This window comes from Accipiter gentilis, chromosome 20 (genome assembly GCF_929443795.1).
Source record: "Accipiter gentilis chromosome 20, bAccGen1.1, whole genome shotgun sequence".
Lineage (NCBI taxonomy): Eukaryota > Metazoa > Chordata > Aves > Accipitriformes > Accipitridae > Astur > Astur gentilis.
The window spans coordinates 3,746,964-3,764,248 of NC_064899.1; the positions used below are offsets into that span (position 1 = coordinate 3,746,964).

The window sequence follows — 17,285 nt, forward strand, 5'->3', positions numbered from 1 at the left end:
CATTTATATTCTTTCTCTGAAAGTTAGAAAGATGGAATTAGGGTTTTACTGCTAATGGTAAAAATGTTAGGTCTCATCTGTTTGTTGTCTTGGTCTGCATCGTGGTAATTGTGATATTGCCAGCATCCAGAAGAAAGCAGCTAACTGAACCTTGCTGTTATTCTCCTGCTGCTTTACAGTACACGAAGTCAAAACTTAAATCAAAATGGTAGTTGAAAGAGTGGTTGCTGTTTTCTCCTGAAGTGTAGTGAGGTAAGAAAGAAATAAAATATTTCTCTCATTTGGGAAAATACCTGCAAGACAGGAGGCTGACCAGAATTGATATTTGAAAAGAAGTGTATGAGTAAAGTTAAGTCATGTGGACTTCATGGGCAAAATGATCAACTCTTACAAAGAGAAAAACAAAAACTTGAAAGAAAATTTCAAATTCATTTCAGTAACAGCATTTTTTTTAATTTTCATTTTTATTTTTTAGACAAATATGGTGTCTCTGGAAGGCCTTACCAAAGTAGTTGATCCCTCTCAGCTAACGCCAGAATTTGATGGCTGTTTGGAGTACAACCATGAGGAGTGGATAGAAATCAGAGTTGCCTTTGAGGACTACATTAGCAATGCAACCCATATGCTGTCCAGACTGGAGGAACTGCAAGATATATTGTCAAAAAAGGAAATGCCTCAGGACCTGGAAGGTGCTCGCAATATGATAGAGGAGCATTCACAATTAAAAAAGAAAGTCATTAAGGCCCCTATCGAGGACCTTGATGTGGAAGGACAAAAGCTGCTCCAGCGGATACAGAGCAGTGATAGCTTTCCCAAAAAGAACTCTGGGTCAGGGAATGCAGACTTACAGAACCTTTTACCCAAAGTATCCACCATGCTGGACAGGCTGCACTCAACACGGCAGCATCTGCATCAGATGTGGCATGTGCGGAAATTGAAATTGGACCAATGTTTTCAGCTCAGGCTGTTTGAGCAGGATGCTGAAAAGGTAAGGGATTGGGGGAGGGGAGTATAAATGGGCACTGCTTGACGGACTTGAAAGAAGTACCAAGAAAAACTGCAAATAGTAATTTTAGTCCTTAGAGTTAATCACTAGCCTTTTACTGAGAAATGAAGGATATTTTGATTGAGAGTGACTCTTAAATCTTCTGGAGTAAAGGGGATGGGGTAGTAATTCAAAGCTGTAAAGTACGTAGGTAGCTCTTACCAAAGAAAATTTTAAGCGGTAGTGACTATAAAGCTTTTATTTTGATAAGTTTTTGTTCCAGACAGATGCTTTTGCATGCATCAAGTGAAGATGAATGCTATATACTTTATAAATACAGATGACTAAGGACTGCATCGGTCTCCTTTTGAACAACCCTTGGGATCTGAGTGACAGGCAGTCGACAAACTCTGAAGAGGCTGACATGGGGAGCTGCTTCATTGATGCAGGGTTTAAAGTCCCAGGCTAAAAACTGATGTATCTCTTTTGACAGTGCATATGTCATTAACAGGGGACTGAGTGATCTCAGAATGTTTCAGGCTAACCAGTCCATTCAAATGAGAAAGCCCTTCATTGTTATGGAATTTGAAGAGGAAATATGGCAGGCAGTGCACTTTTAGTTGAGCTGAAATCAGATCTACTTTCATATAGAATCGTTTTGCAGTCACTTATTATTAACTTGTTACTGTGGAACAAATAGCTTTAAGGAAGGATGGGGAGTTTTTCCTCCAGGAGAAGTAACTAGACTATGCAGTCAAGTGGTAAGTATGGTCTTTGTCAAATTTCTTAAAATATTTTATCTAAGAATGGCTGAACTGGATGAGACCAAAGGTCTGTGTTAAACCAGTATCCTGCCCTCCAGCAGTGGTCATAAGCAGATGCATAGGGAAGAGTACAAGCAGAGCAAACATATATAATACTTCTCTTCCTCCTCCTTCTTCTGTTTTCTTCGCCTGTACTTTCCCTTACCCTCATCATTTCAGGTCAGGGACTTTTTTTTACTCTTAATGTTTTCTGCTGTGTTTAAAAAAGAAATCATTTTTTAGAAGTACCATTTAAAGTAAGTGTTTACTGAATGGGTATAGCTGAAAATAGTAGGGGCATGTAAAGAGTTGAAAAAAATCTGGTCAAGTGAATTTAGAGTTACAAAATTATCTGGAAAACAACAAGCTGTTGGTCTAGTATTAGTATTGCCCTTTCAGGCCCAAAATGCTTTTTAGTAACCTTTCAGCCACTTAATTACAGCATTAATTATTCTTTATTACAGCATGAACAAAATACATTTTTATGGTGCTCATGTGGTCTTGAAAGAGATGTTCTTCATTTACTCATCTAAAAGTTGCCTACGTAACTTGGGCTTTAAGAAGCTCCTTGTGAAATAATTGAGCCTGTGGGATTGATCTCTGTCCTGCCATGTGGTTGCATAAGCTTCTGCCTGTGTTTTCTAGGTTCCTGATTCCAAGAATAAGTGTATAGTAAATTAATGCATCTCTCTTTCAAAATAGAGGGAGATGTTAGGCACGTCAAAATGGGTTTGACAGCAGCTAGCATACCTGGGACTTCATTCTCTCATCAACCAGTAGAAAAAGATTAAAAAGAAGGTTTGTGTAGTATCCCAACTCACTTTTGGATTAAGGCCCTTGCCTTATTCTACTTACACGTCTTATTTCACTGCTTGTGTCAGATTAGATTTCATAGCTCAGGGCTCCTTTATCAGTGTATGTGTATGTGGTTTATTTAGGTGTGGGAAACGGCTGGGTCTTCATTGGAAAAATAAAGGGTATTGGATGGGGACAAATAAACATGTTCATTTTGGAGGACTTGCACAGCTCTTTGCACAAGAAACTTGGGCTGGTTCAGAAGAAGAGAAGGCAAAAAAGGGGTGAGGTGGGAGGGATTCTGATTGGAATTGCCCTGTAGGTATCTGAAGGCAGCAAAGTCAGACTACCTAGAGAAAGGTGGTCATGAGCAGGACCAGTGTCTATTTTGAATAATGTTCTAACACATCTTCACTGTGGTCTAGGCAAGAAGCTGAAAATTTCAGGAGTATGTGATTAGCTGTCTCAGTTGTCTAAGCTCTTAAAACTTTTTTTTTTTTGGTTTACAGTCCTTATATTGTGGTCTACTTAAAATTTGATTTTTCATGTACCTGGGTGGAATATTTGATTTGATAACAGTGCTCTGTTAGCCAGCATATTTTAAAAGATCTTTAAATGAGTACTTACTGCTCATTGCTACCATTTTTTTCTGAACAAACTTTTTCAGCTTATCTAAAGAGTAGGTGGGTCTTTTGAGCTGAGATATAGCAAAGATTTCAAGACCATTGCAGGCATGGTGGTGGTGTTAAACTTAGCCTTTTGCGTTGTTGCTTGGTCTTTGGAAACTTTGTCATCCATTGCCGCTATTAACATACCTATGTACCTCCATTGATGGTCATTGTCAGATAAGGTCTTTCCTAAAATTTGTTTGAATATTAAAATAACTTTTTTTTTAAAAATGTTTAAAGACTATCCTTAAACTTGTCTGGAAGAAGGTAATGTGTAACTCTGTGCTTAAGTATAGTTTTTTAAAATTTGTTTAGCAATAGAAAAGTTGTTTTCAAATCTGCTGTTAACTTATGAACTCGAAATATTAAACTTGCTGCTTAAAGTACTTGATCAGCAAGAATGAATTTATATTTAATTTCCTTGAGTTGCCATTTTCATTCTAAATTACTAAGCTGCTGACACCATGAAATGCTGACACTAGAGAACGTATAAGCTTGGTAACTCAGGGCTGTGCTCCAAGCCTGTTTGTTTACTATGACTTCTTTGTAGTAATGAAGTTTATGACTTTATGATTATGACTTTACTGTAGCTTGTTGAGATAAACACCTATAGTAAAGATTTAACAGCCTCAGCTGCTTGGTCCCAAAAGTCAGATTTCAGCAATGATTTGTTTAAAATGTATGGTAACTTACAACAGAAAGAGCATCAGTGTTAATTTTTATGGCCTTAGACTCTGTCTTCGGTGTTCACAGATTTCTCACATTACTTGTCTATGATTTCTGCCATAACAAATTAGTGATATTTTTTTTCCTTAATATTTTCTTGTAGATGTTTGACTGGATCACACACAACAAAGGTCTGTTTCTGAACAGCTACACAGAGATTGGAACCAGTCACCCCCACGCGATGGAGCTTCAGACACAGCACAATCACTTCGCCATGAACTGTATGGTAAGAACAGGCCCCACTTCACTGCACTGACTCATTGTCTGTTTGCTCTATGTTAAGGTAGAATTCGTCAATCATACACATAAATCATTCCTTCTGTTACAAGTAGTGCAAATTCGTATTTGAGTAGTGAAATTATAAAACACAAAGGAGGAAAATAAAGGGTAGCCAAGTACAGGACTACTGTGATCAAGGAACAAAATTATTTTGACAAAAGGCAGTATTCAGCACAACTTCAGCACTTTTCAAATATAAGTGTCCAAACTTCTTGAACCTGGGATGTTTATTTGAGTACTGCTTTGAGTTTTGTAGGAAATTTCAGAGTATCTTGTGCAATATGGAATTTAGCACTCCGTATGGAAAGAAACAGCTCTCTGGATCTCCTGAATAGATTGCAATTCAGACAAAAAGTTCTGAGTAGTAGTGATCAACAGCTGAGCCTGGTGTAATAATTTTCCACATTTTTAAGAAGACACACTTCTCATTTCTGGCACAGTAGAATGGAGCTGAAACAAACTTTTTTTTTCCGGTCAAATACCGTCTTAGGATGAGCTATCAGTAGGCTGCAATTAAAAATTTGGATTTTTGACTGGCAATGAGTGAAAGCTGCTTATTTTCAGTTTCGTGAATTCCTGTTTGAACATGAGGACGAAACTCCCAAGTACATTTTAGGTCCTTTTCAGTAGGAGGATTGGGGATGTTTAAATAACTTTGGGAGTCTGGGCCTACCTCCAGTCCCTGGCTGTCAGCTCAGTGAAGGAAGAACACTACCAGTCTTGTTATAAATTAACATCCTTGGCAGCCCAAGGATGGGAGTTGAATTAAAGTATGGTCGAAACAATCAACTCTTGCAAGAGGGTGTTTTTGTAGGACAGGACTACTAATTGTGCAAAGGGAGAGCAGCAAAGTAAACTTACCTAGCTTATGCATCTTGCTGAAATAACAGAAGGACTAGTAAGGCAGCTGTTGTGTATGGTATAGCTAGAGTTAAGGCAATAGCAGACACAAGTAGAGAAGGTGCATTTTCTTCTTTTGCAACTCCGCTATGTTTGCAAAAGTTGAAAGAAAAAATCAATATGAACTTTTTAAAAAGAGTAAAGCAAATGCTGGGGAACCTTGTAATTCAGTTATGTAACATATATGCATGCAACTTTGACCATTAGGTTTGGAAGGTATAGGTTCACTCCACGGACACGGGGAATTGCTCCTTTATGGAGTACCTCGTTGTTGTTTCTCATTGCTCTGTGTATGAAGTAAAGCAGGAAGAAACTCACAGAAGGACAGTAGGTGTCATTGACATGAGATGACTTTTGGAACTTAGTTATTTTGGATGGCCTTTCAGGCAATTCTTGGGCTTGTACTCTAAAGGTTAATTTCTTCTGTCAGCCTGTCCTGGTATTAGTCACTGTTGTCCTTGTTTCTTCAAATTGGATGACTTCCTTCCCCCCCCCCCCCCCCCCCCCCCCCCCCCCCCCCCCCGCCCTCCCACTTCCATATTGTTCAGATGCTATCAACAGTAGGAAGCACTTGAGCAATGTAGCATAATCCCTCCTGCTCAGTTTTTGCTGTTAGTCTGTTGCTGTGAATTTCTGTTTTGCCTGTAGTAGTCAAATGTATTAATTAGAGGACTTTTTCTTAGCCCATACAATGATTAAGGAGCAGCTTAAATTTGGGGCAAATCAAACAGTCCAAATATTCAAAAGGGGAAAAACAAGCTGCAGTTTTTTGATGTGTTTCTGTAGCATAGCTCAACCCCCCCCCCAAAGCGTTTCTTGGCACAGAATAGGAAAGTACAAATTCAAAACAATCAGTCCCTGGTTTTGATTTAAGCAGTGTTCAGATTTTCTGGGTTTTATCTGGTTAAGTGGCAAAAGCTTTACATGTAGATTAGGGGGAAGGATTAAACTGAATGTGACATTAAAAAATGACATGAACTGATTGAATTTTGGCAGGCCTTATTTTTCATTAGCTTTTAACTGGAAAAATGTTGGGCAATCTTAACTTCTGCAAGCATGTTCAGTTTCTCCCTGACCACTCTTCACATTCACTCTGTGCTTAACAAGCTACTATTCGTTCACTGTTCCTGTCAGTGTAACTCTTCAGTGATCAGTTGATTTAAGACCTCTTATATGAATGCTGTAACACTAGAGATGGAATTTAACGTTTAACCCATCTACAGCCATGCAAATTTAACGAATCGGATGGGGTAGAGGAAAGAAGAGTGGCAACTATGTGTAGTTTATTATATGCAGGAGATTTTGAAGGCTTTTTCCTTGTGGCCCTAATTGGACCCTAATAGATCTTGCTTTCCAGGCAGTTTCCTTAGGCTCACTTTAGGTGGGGAAGGGCTGTTCAAAGGATAAATGCTGCCCAAGCAGCTAAATGCAACCCCTTGCACTTGCTCACAGCTTAACCCTGATAATTGATGTTGCAGCTGCTTTTCCCAATGCATTGTGGTTGCCACAGGGCACATGCTCCCTTCACAGCAGGTGCTACCCTGTCTCAATAGCCGACTCTCCCATCTCCCCTTCCTTCCCAAGTAGCAGCTTGGCTTTCCAAGAGGTGCAGGAGGGCAACTTCTGCAGCTGCTTATGCCAAACTCGGGTGAGAAGGAGCGACGGCCTTTGGGTGAGATGCCAAGATTTTAATCTGGTCTTCCAGTCTGAAATGAGCCACCTGGATGTAAACCATTGTGAAAGCTACTTAGTTCCTGTTATGAACAGGAGTTGGTTACATCAAAGGACAAAGAAGATTTGCTGAATACTTCTTTTTTTTCCTTGTAATGGCTTTTGGCCATTTTTAGAATCTGATTTTCAGTATTACAGCACGAAGTAGGTAGAAGTTTAAATCAAATGTTGTAAAACAAAAAGGTGAAGAATACATTGGGAGAGGAGCTTTAACTGTACTTTCAACAGTTTCATTAGCAAGCGATATGTCTAGGAATCTTATGTATTCAGTACGTGATAGGCTCATGTGGTGACACTTCAAGGTAACAGGAATAAGTTCATGAAAGCCTTAAGCTCAACACAGACTGGTTCTCATTGCAATGAAACTGCCCCAGAGAAAAGCTCGATAGGTGCAGTAATGCGCATTGAGGATGGACATACGTTTGGTTACCTTTGCTTAACAAGCAGGTTGATGTGGCTAAAAAGGCTGCTGTCTGAAAGATAGTTCACATGTGAAGCTGTAGTTATGTGACCTGCTATTACTGAATTCAAGAGGCTGGGCACTGGTAAATGTCAAGTCTGTGTTTTCATAGGAGAAGTAGATCACATGTTCCTGAACTGTGGGGAAAAATAAACTCACAATGATTCTCCTCTCTAAAGATGAGGATGGATTTTCAGTACAATTTAAAAGGCCTGTTTTCAGCACCAGTAAATTGCTGTTGTCAAGTCCTGAGATTTATTTGAGTTAAGCAATACTCAGTTTCAACTTGAAGTTCCTCTTTGGGTGACTAAACCAATGCTTCACTTCTCAAAACAAGTTTTTAGTACCTTTTAAGGGAGAAACTTGCCAGTAAAGCATCATAGGAGTTGCAAGTACAAAAATTATCTGTCAAGTTTTTGAACTGCAAAAACAAAGTGCACGTGATTATATGATTAGTCAGTCTTGCATTCAAGAGTGGGGGTGACTGATTCTGTGTCTGTCCGCTCTTTCTCCTGCCATTTTCCATGCGCCTGCTGGGACACAGGGGAAGCAAAAGCAGTCATGTGACATATGGGTGAGGAAGATGATGTTACTTATTTGAATATTTTCTTCTACTCTTTTGCTAGACCAAATGGCCTTGCTTTCATTACAGCTTAACTGTTCCCCTCGCTGCACTGGAGAGGGTCAAAATGATTGGAAAGGGATGTAGGCAAAGTTAAACTGTCTTCAGAGAAAGCTGACGCTGCCTACTATTAAAGGGCATGCTATGACTACTTCTTGTCTCAAGGCTGATAGGACCGTCAGTAGAAGCTTTGTTTATTAACCATATTCCAAAAAGTCCCGTGTCAATTATAAGCATATTGCTAAGTTGATTAATGTTCTCAGAACAGGCTGTTTGCATATACTAAACGACTTTATCAAGGGTAATAATCAAGTAATGAATGTCATCCCCCAAAAAAGTGCCAGATGAGCACTGGTGAGAGTTTTGGGAGGTTAAAATAAAAGTCTGAACACAATGCTTGAGTTGGGTTTCACTGGGTTTACAGAGTTAAAAGTTACGAAGATAAATTACTTGACTTGGCTTGCTCAAATCCAGCCACAGGGACTGGTGCAAATGAAAACATTAAGAAGGTCAGGTGAGGTAAAATAAGCTTAGCTGACAGCTAGTGTAACTTTTTCCTCTTCCTTTGTACTACTGATGTATTTCACTCTTGAGATTCTTTTTATTTTAAATATATATTTTTGTAACCATACAGAGTTGTCAGTTGAGACAGACTTAAGCATCTTGTGAATTCTAGACTGCCCCGGGTCCTCTGAGTCTTCAGCATATGAGAACAAGACCACAGGTTGTGAATTGTGCATTCTTTCTCAGATTGCTTTGAAATGCAGATTTTTCACAGAAAACTGTGCAGAATGGTGAACAGTAGTAAGCTAACTCTTCTGTCTTGGGGGGGGACATGTCTGGTGTGCGGATGCTGGTGGGGTTGTTTGTTGTTGGTGGTTTTGAGCTGGGTTTGTTTTTTTTCTAAGCTAATAGATTGCTCAGATAGGGCTTTCAGTAAAAATAAATAAATAAAAGTTAAATGGTAAATTACATCAACTGTCCAACCAATCTAACATTCCTAATAGACAAGGTAAAGACTTGAAATAGGCATGGGGCAGTAGAGTAGGTAAAATGTATTCAGTCAAGTTTTGGGTAGTTTTGAATAACTGTAGTTTAAGCAAACCATGGATTTGTGATGTTCTTGAAGTTCAGAGAATGCACAGCTGTGGATCCTGGTCAGACTGGGAGGATGTTTTTTGAGTGCACGTCCGTAAGGAGATCTTTCTGGTGCCAGAGCAGTTAATGCTTAGATGCAATGTCTGGATGTCACCAACCTGAGAAGAGACTGAAAAGGCAAAATGAGTTCAGGCTATTTCCAGCTTCTGAGGAGCACTCCAAAGTCAACAAGATGAAATAGAACAGGCTAGATGTGCAACTCCGAAGAAGGAAGAAGCAAATAAACAGATTTTAAAAAGCAATCAGCTGGTGAGTTGTTAATACAGCAACAAGTATGTTCATGTCAATGGATTGTGAACTAAAGGAATAGACTGTAGTGTTGCTGCAAAGAAGCAGATCTTATTCCACTCTTGATACTTATTGGGGTTGCTGAACTTAAGATTTGTAAAGAAATTGCTCTGATTCAGTTGGTCCTACTAGAGAACTAGGTCCAATTTAGAACCCCATGCTTAATGTTGTAATGGGGAACATCCAGATGAAAATGACGTGCCTGTAAGGAGAGGTTGAAGGCATGGGCATTTACTATGAGAAAGTGAAGATAAGTTAAAAGTAAGAGAGGAAAGAAGGTGATGTTGGTGTTGGCCTATATAGCCTTGCAGTAACATTCCCTAGGTCCACCGTGAAAAATATAGGAGAGAAAGATAATAATTTTGAAGAAGGTTGGAGTGGAATTATATTTCAGTCGTTCCAGTGCTGATAGCTATGCTTAAGAAGTTACGTGAGAATATTTTGAGGATCCTTGTAGTTGAAGAACAGGTTAAACATTTTCCTTAATTGTAGTCTGGATGTTGCTGAATTTATTTTTTTTTTCAAGGGAAGAGGTCAGCTGATACCTTTAGCTGTTCTGCAGCCCTCATCTTTGACGTCTGGATTCCCAAACTGAGAGTTTTACTGTTGCTGCAAGAGTGAGAATAGAAGAGATGTTAGAAAACATTTAAATAATTAAAGCAGGTGTTATTTCATGCGCTAATGCTACACCTTGTCTTGCTGGCCATTTGTGTGTGTGAAGTGGCAGACGATTTGGGAATTCCATTGCTAAAATATTTCCACCACAAACGAATAGTTCAAACTCAGTACAGTTTACATAGAGGTGCCAGTTTATGATGCTTATGGACCATGTCATTGAGGTGGTGGTTTTTAACACTGAATGCTTAATAGTCCCTGTGTCAGAAAACTACTATTTGAAATCTTAGAGCTAAACAAACATTTTCTAAATGCATCTGGGAAAATCAGGAAATAAAACAGAACCTTCGGGGCATCTGCCAGCTTTATTTTGTATTGAGTGTGATAGAAGTTCAGTTAAGCTCGCAGGCTGTCACCTATATTTTCCCCTATGTACTTGCCTTTCAGGCACACACCAAAGAATGACACAGTGCACTACAGTTTGTGTTAAGCTACTAATCTGTGTTGCCTTGCTGAGCAATGCTTTTTTTTATAGGTATGCACCCGTTAGGGATTAATTCTGCAATGAGGAGCTTCCCAGATACTGTAAGGTGTCTTTTCAGCTTCTGGCTAAAGGGCATTGTGAGAGAAAATAAGCGTACTAAGTACATTCATGTACTTACTATATGTACTGTAATGCATTGACTTGAATTGTTCCCCTTTTAGTTTTGTTACAATAATCATGTGTAGCACAATGAAAGAAATGCAGTATCACTTCAGCCTTCTTAGTTGAAACACATTTAGAAGCTGCAGATGTTTCATGCAGATTCACGTGATGTAAATGAGATGGCTGAATAAGTCCTTAACAGTTATTACCTTATAGCTGTTGCTTCTTTATCTAAAACCAGGATGTAAATCCATGCAGCAAATAAGATGTCAGTCCCTGGGGAATGAGCATCGGCTTATTTGGAACAGTGCTTCTCAAGCAGTGCTCAAAATATGCATTTGTCATTAAACAACAACAGTGGACCTACCTGTCCTTTTAGAAAATTGAACAAAATTTGTTATCCTTCAAGGATCAGTTAAAGACAGTCCAATTGTAGCAAGTTGCTATTTGAGTTTCTTTTCCTACTTAACTAAACTGTCTCTTTGGGTTCATTGCATTGTCAAATATTGAAACTTGAAGCTTTAGGAGACGTATTGCTTGGTGAGGGATATGATAGTGGAGGAAAAAAAAGGTTGAGATTACAAGATTTTTTTTGTTTGAGGAAAGGAATGTGGTATACATAGCTTGGAAAGTGTTCAACTGTCAGCATCTTAATTCATATTCATACTGCTACAGGGGGTATTCTTCCACACTTGTGAAGCCAGATTGCCATGGGAAAATGAATGCATTTTAACCACAGCTCAGTTTTGTTTAACTTCACATTTATGGTGCCCTGTCCTTCATATCTAATTGGCATTCCAGAATTTCCAAAATTCCTTTATTATGACACACAAACAGTTCAAATAGCACTCTAATACAGCCTTTATTCTTTTCTCTTTTGGAACTTGTTTTTTTCATACCACTGTAAAAAACATGTAATGGCTTTCTGGATTCATTTAGCAGTCTCTTATTTATGCTACATACACTTTAATAGGCCTAAATGCTCTCCAGTCTTTTAAAATTTGTTGGAAATAGCAGTTTTGTTCTCTTCCAGTTCTTTGGCTGTGCTTAAGAGGAGAGCGTAGATGTGTAGGATAACCTAAAAAATGAAAAGGTAGTATTGTGCAGGAAGGAAAAAAACAGCCAACATGACACTGCTGTGCTCAATTTATGAAGTGGTGAGGTGTAGGCTGTGTCAGGTATGCTCCTGCTTGCATAGGTGCATACCGTTACAATTAATGGAGACCTGTGCCCACTACTGCTCAGATGAGTCAGCGTAGTGAAGCCTGCAGGAACTGCAACACTTGCTCCAGCCAGTCAGTGTCAGGCTCTGCACAGTGGCTCGAGGCCAACAGGTAATGGTTCCACCTCAGATGCTCAGCGTCTGTGCGACGTTGGGAGTCTGTGTGCCAGCGTTCTCCCCTGACCTCTCTTACTGGTAGGGGTGTAGTCATGGCACAGGCTGCCCATCACATCTCTCAACAGTAATACAACCATACAGTTTTCTAGCAATTTCAGGTTTTGTTCTTCTGTCACTTGTTGATCTGTGGCCTTTTCTTGAGGCTTGTTGCAGTCAGTTCTGTCCCCCTGGCTCGCTGGACAAAATTCCTCAATCGTTGATCGGGGAAGGTGGCAACGCTGCTGCTGACGGGTAGCTAACTGCTCCATGTCATTTTCTGTGTGTTGGCATTCCAGAAAGCACTGCGTGGACAAGAGGGAAAGATATTTTGCTGCAGAATGTTGAGATGGTAATGGTGTTTGTTGTTCTCTTCCCAACTGTTCTCTGTGGTAGTGTTTTCCAGTTTGGCCCCACATGTACATTTTTAGGATATAGGCAAGAACAAGTGCAGTTAACAGAAGTAGCCAACAGACAGAGCAGTTTGTGCTGCAGTTCATGGAGAAAGGGCCAGCAACTCTGCTCAGAACAGCATCCAAGTCCTCAGCAATGGTGGTGATGCACCGCAGGGCACAGTCCCCAGCTACTGCTGGACCAACTATCTCTGTAACATCAGAGGCCTTGACCCAGAGGGAGCTCCAGAAGGACACAGCTCTGTAGGTCCAGGGCTGCAGGTAATGTCTGTGACTTCTTGCCAAGGCTGAGGCAGCAGAGATGGGTTTCCTTGCCCACAGGAGGTGTGCACTTATTAAGGATCTGTGTCGCCAGGTAAAGGAGCTGCAGGAGGAGGTCAGCAGTCTGAACAGCCTCAGAGATAAGGAGAAAGAGATTGACCAGATCTTTTCCAATACTGCAGCTTCAAAAGCCTGAACTACCAACTGTACTGTTAGGCACTCTGTGCCTGTCTGGGAAGTGGAGACTCCCATGATGATGAAGGTTCCAAGGTAAAGGCTTCTGGCACTGGAAGAAAGTTTCTGCTCCACCTGAGGATTTGCAGCTACAGAATAGGTTCACTGACCTCACGCCTGATGAGGAGCTGGGAGCTGTCAAATAATGCATCTGTTCCATGTCAGCCACACGGGAGCACCAAAAGAAGGAGGCGAGTGATAGTAATGAGAGACTCCCTTCTGCAGGGAACAGAGACCCCCATCTGCCTCCCTGACTCATTCTCTGTGGAAGTTTGCTGCTTGTTGGGGGCTCGCATTTGGGACATTGTGGAAAGAGTTCCAAAGCTTGTCCCCTGCTGCTCTTCCATGTGAGCACCAGCAGTACTGCCAGGGGTGACCTCAAAAGTCTCAAGTGTGACTACATGGGTCCAGAGGCAATGGTCACGGGCATCAGAGCCCAGGTGGTTTTCTTCTCAATCCTGCTGGTGAGAGGGTAGATGGATCCTGCAGGTCGACAAGTTTGCTGAAGACAGCAAGGTGTGTGGCGTAGTCGACATGCTGGAGGGAAGGGATGCCACCCAGAGGAACCTTGACAGGCTTCAGAGGTGGGCCCGCGCGAACCTCGTGAAGTTCAACAAGGCCGAGTGCAAGGTCCTGCACATGGTTTGAGGCAATCCCAAGCACAAATACAGGCTGGGCGATGAGTGGATTGAGAGCAGCCCTGCGGAGAAGGACTTGGGGGTGTTGGTTGATGAGAAGCTCGATGTGATCTGGCAATGTTTGCTTACAGCCCAGAAAGCCAACCATATCCTGGGCTGCATCAAAAGCAGCATGGGCAGCAGGTTGAGGGAGGGGATTTTGCCCCTCTGCTCCGCTCTCGTGAGATCCCACATGCAGTACTGCGTTCAGTTCTGGGGCCCCCAACATAAGAAGGACGTGGACCTGTTGAGTGGGTCCAGAGGAGGCCCACCAAGATGATCAGAGGGCTGGAGCAGCTCTCCTATGAAGACAGGCTCAGAGAGTTGGGGCTGTTCAGCCTGAAGAAGAGAAGGCTCCAGGGAGACCTTGTAGCAGCCTGCCAGTACCTAAAGGGGGACTACAGGAAAGTTGGGGAGGGACTCTTTAACAGGGAGTGTAGTGATAGGATGAGGGGTAGCAGTTTTAAACTGAAAGAGGGTAGATTTAGATCAGATGTAAGGAGGAAATTCTTTACTGTGAGGGTGGTGAGGCCCTGGCCCAGGTTGCCCAGAGAGGCTGTGGCTGCCCCATCCCTGGCAGTGCTCAAGGCCAGGTTGGATGGGGCTCGGAGCAACCTGGTCTGGTGGAAGGTGTCCTTGCCCATGGAAGGGGCATTGGAAGTAGATGATCTTTAAGGTCCCTTCCAACCTAAACCATTCTATGATTCTACGTTGGCAACAGGGTTTTGGTTTCTACAACCATGGGACCCTCTCTCTGAGGATCAAGGATTTGTGTTTGACTAAGTGGGGCAAAAGTATCTTTGCCAGGAGGCTGGACAACCTGGTAAGAAGGGCTTTATCGTAAGAGTGATGGGAGAGGGAGAAAAGGACCAACAATCGAGTGAGATGTGGTGGACTGGACTAGCAAGCAAAGGGTCTGCTGTGAACAAAAGGGATGCTGTAATCAACAAAACAAGGCTGAACTGGAGTTGCTCTAAGAGTACCCACACGAGTTAGGATGTGCCTACAGGACAGCATTATGTGGAAAGCTCTCATTCCCTTTCTGGGAAGTCACCATGACCAATTTCTTCTCTGAAGTACCTGTATGGCATGCCTGTGTTGTAGAAGGAGAGGCTGAGAGCGCTGGGATTGGTTACCCTGGATAAAGGAATGTTTAGGAGGGATTTTACATATGTAAAATTATACATAAGATGGAGGCATGGGAGGGAGTGAAGAAGACAGAACCAGACTTTTCTCCATGGTATCCAGTAACAGAACAAGAGGTAATGGGCACAAGCTGAAATACAAGAAATTCCGTTTAAACATAGGAAACACTGGAACAGGTTGCTCAGAGTTTGTCGTCTCTCCATCCTGAGAGATTCTCAAAACCCCACTGGACATGACCCTGAGCAACCTGCTGTGATTCAACCCACTTTGAGCAGGGGAGTTAGACTAGATGATCTCCAATCTCAATAATCCTGTGATTTTAAAAACTTCATTCTAGATGTATGAGAGACAGTCCAATTGAAAGAAGTGTAAACACAGCATTATATAGATGTAGCTCTGGAAGAGCTACTTGGAAACCTTTTGGTGGTGAAGTTGTTCTTGTTTCTGGCTTTGCAGGAATCAGAAACTCTTGATTGAAAATTAGAGCGACTAAGAGCCATCAGTGAGTAATGCCAGTATGTTAGAGAATCTTTCAGATCTTTGATGTTATTTGTCTAGTCTTCAGTGCTAGCTCTGAGGCAATATAGTGGCAGGGAAATAAAATCTACTACTGTTGAACTCCTTCAAACTCAGAGTTCTGTGTTTTCTTACTTAAAAAATAGACTTTCAGAAGTCGATGTAAGGATTTGTAGAGTGATGTTGCACACATGCATACCATGGATAGATAAAGTGCTTACTAATTATACTTCGATTTTCCTGTATTGGGTGGGTATGAATGTCTTGTTGACTTGAACGTCTGTAAAGATTCTTATTGAGGCTGTTGCAAAATATGATTAGCTTTTCCTCTTCATCGTAATAATGGGTCTTTGTATAATATGACCTTTTTTAAGCTGACCGTTAACGTTAGCTTGAGACTCTCTGGTCATTTCAAGTTGTCCTTCTGCCTTGTCAATGATGGAGATAGGCTGTTACGTTATACACCTAGATTCTGAAGTTCAGCATACACAAACTTGGCAAATAAACCCAGTCTATTAAGGAGTACTGTAATAAAGAAGAATTTTATAGAAATACGCCTTTGTATTTAAGTGGTCTGCTAACTTCCACTAATTTTTCCTTCCTTCTTCTCCATAGAATGTGTATGTAAACATAAACCGCATCATGTCAGTAGCAAATCGCCTGGTTGAGTCTGGCCATTATGCTTCACAGCAAATAAAACAGATTGCTAGTCAGTTGGAGCAAGAATGGAAGGCGTTTGCTGCAGCCTTGGATGAACGTAGCACATTACTGGATATGTCCTCCATCTTCCACCAGAAAGCTGAACAGGTTAGTGAATGGGGATGGTGCCAACAAAAGTTTCCATGCTGGAATGGTGAGTTGTACTCTTTGCTTTTGATTCAGACAGAAGTACAAGACTGATTGAAAAGGTCAGCCGGAAAGCCAGAGCATTAATTTCTGCCTATTTCAGCTGATAGTCAAACAAAAGCTTGTTCTCCTCAGGACAGCCCACTGCCCTTATATTCTCTACAGAATGCCTTGACCATATCAATGCAAGACAAAACTTAGCCAAGTTAGCTATATGAATCAAAATGATGTGGACATAAATGCTTAACCATATAAAGCTTTTAAGTTGAAAGAAAGAAATAAAGAAAGGAAAAATTTTAGTATAGTCAGTATCAATATAATGCCTTTCCTACATCCAGAAATCATCACTTGTTCTGTTGTCCTCACCACTTCACCCCAATCAGTCCTTGGAAGTCAAGATTTAATGCATAGTAATTGCTTATAGAAAACTAAGTTGAACTGGCCTGAAAGTTGAGAAGTTAATTAACTGTCTTCTGAATCTGAAACTGTGGTGGGAGATGTTTACTTAGTATCCCATAAGAGATTCCTCCTATATTAAAAAAAATTTTTAGCTGTAGGCCTATACCAATTATTTTAATTAAGTCATTAACCATTTATAACTGCCAGAGAAGAGGTATATGTAGGGGAAATGGGAATAAATATCCCCAAGTTAATAGTCTTGATGGTGAAAGCATGTTTTTCCCTCAAGGGAATTCAGTTCTGAAGGAGTTGGGGTGTGTGTGCTGTTGAGTCACCCATTGATATTATAGACTGACTGCTCTGTACATCTCTGGTGAATTTGGAGAGCAGAGGTTCCTGGGTGGTTACGGCTGACTGAAGCTCTGGTGTGCTGTCTGGCTGCTGTAGATACTTTTCTTTCCATTTGCCTTGCTAAATTGGATCCAAGAAAGGTCTCATGTCTGATATAACTTTAATTTGGAATAAATGAAGGAACCACTTGGGAGTTGATAACTGCAGAAATAGAGGGAGGAAGCACGCTTTATTTTTTTTCTGATTTCTACTACACAGATATTCAACTTCATAAATGTCCAGAAATTAGAAATGTGACCATATTAAGATGCAAATACACATTGCTTTTCATTACGTTAGTGGTGACATTGGTTGAACTGTCCCTAGACAAAGGTAAAGTATATAAACTGAT

At 40.9% G+C, this 17,285-nt stretch overlaps 1 protein-coding gene across 4 annotated transcripts in view; it reads left to right on the plus strand.

Moving 5' to 3' along the window:
* The window catches only part of TRIO (trio Rho guanine nucleotide exchange factor), a 255,442-nt gene that overhangs the window by 83,170 nt on the left and 154,987 nt on the right, over positions 1-17,285 (plus strand). For all 4 annotated transcript variants that reach the window (XM_049823888.1, XM_049823887.1, XM_049823885.1 and 1 more), the window contains exons 5-7: positions 476-988; positions 4,081-4,203; positions 15,914-16,105. In XM_049823888.1, coding sequence (XP_049679845.1) covers positions 476-988; positions 4,081-4,203; positions 15,914-16,105 — 828 coding nt within the window. The remainder of the gene's footprint in view (positions 1-475; positions 989-4,080; positions 4,204-15,913; positions 16,106-17,285) is intronic.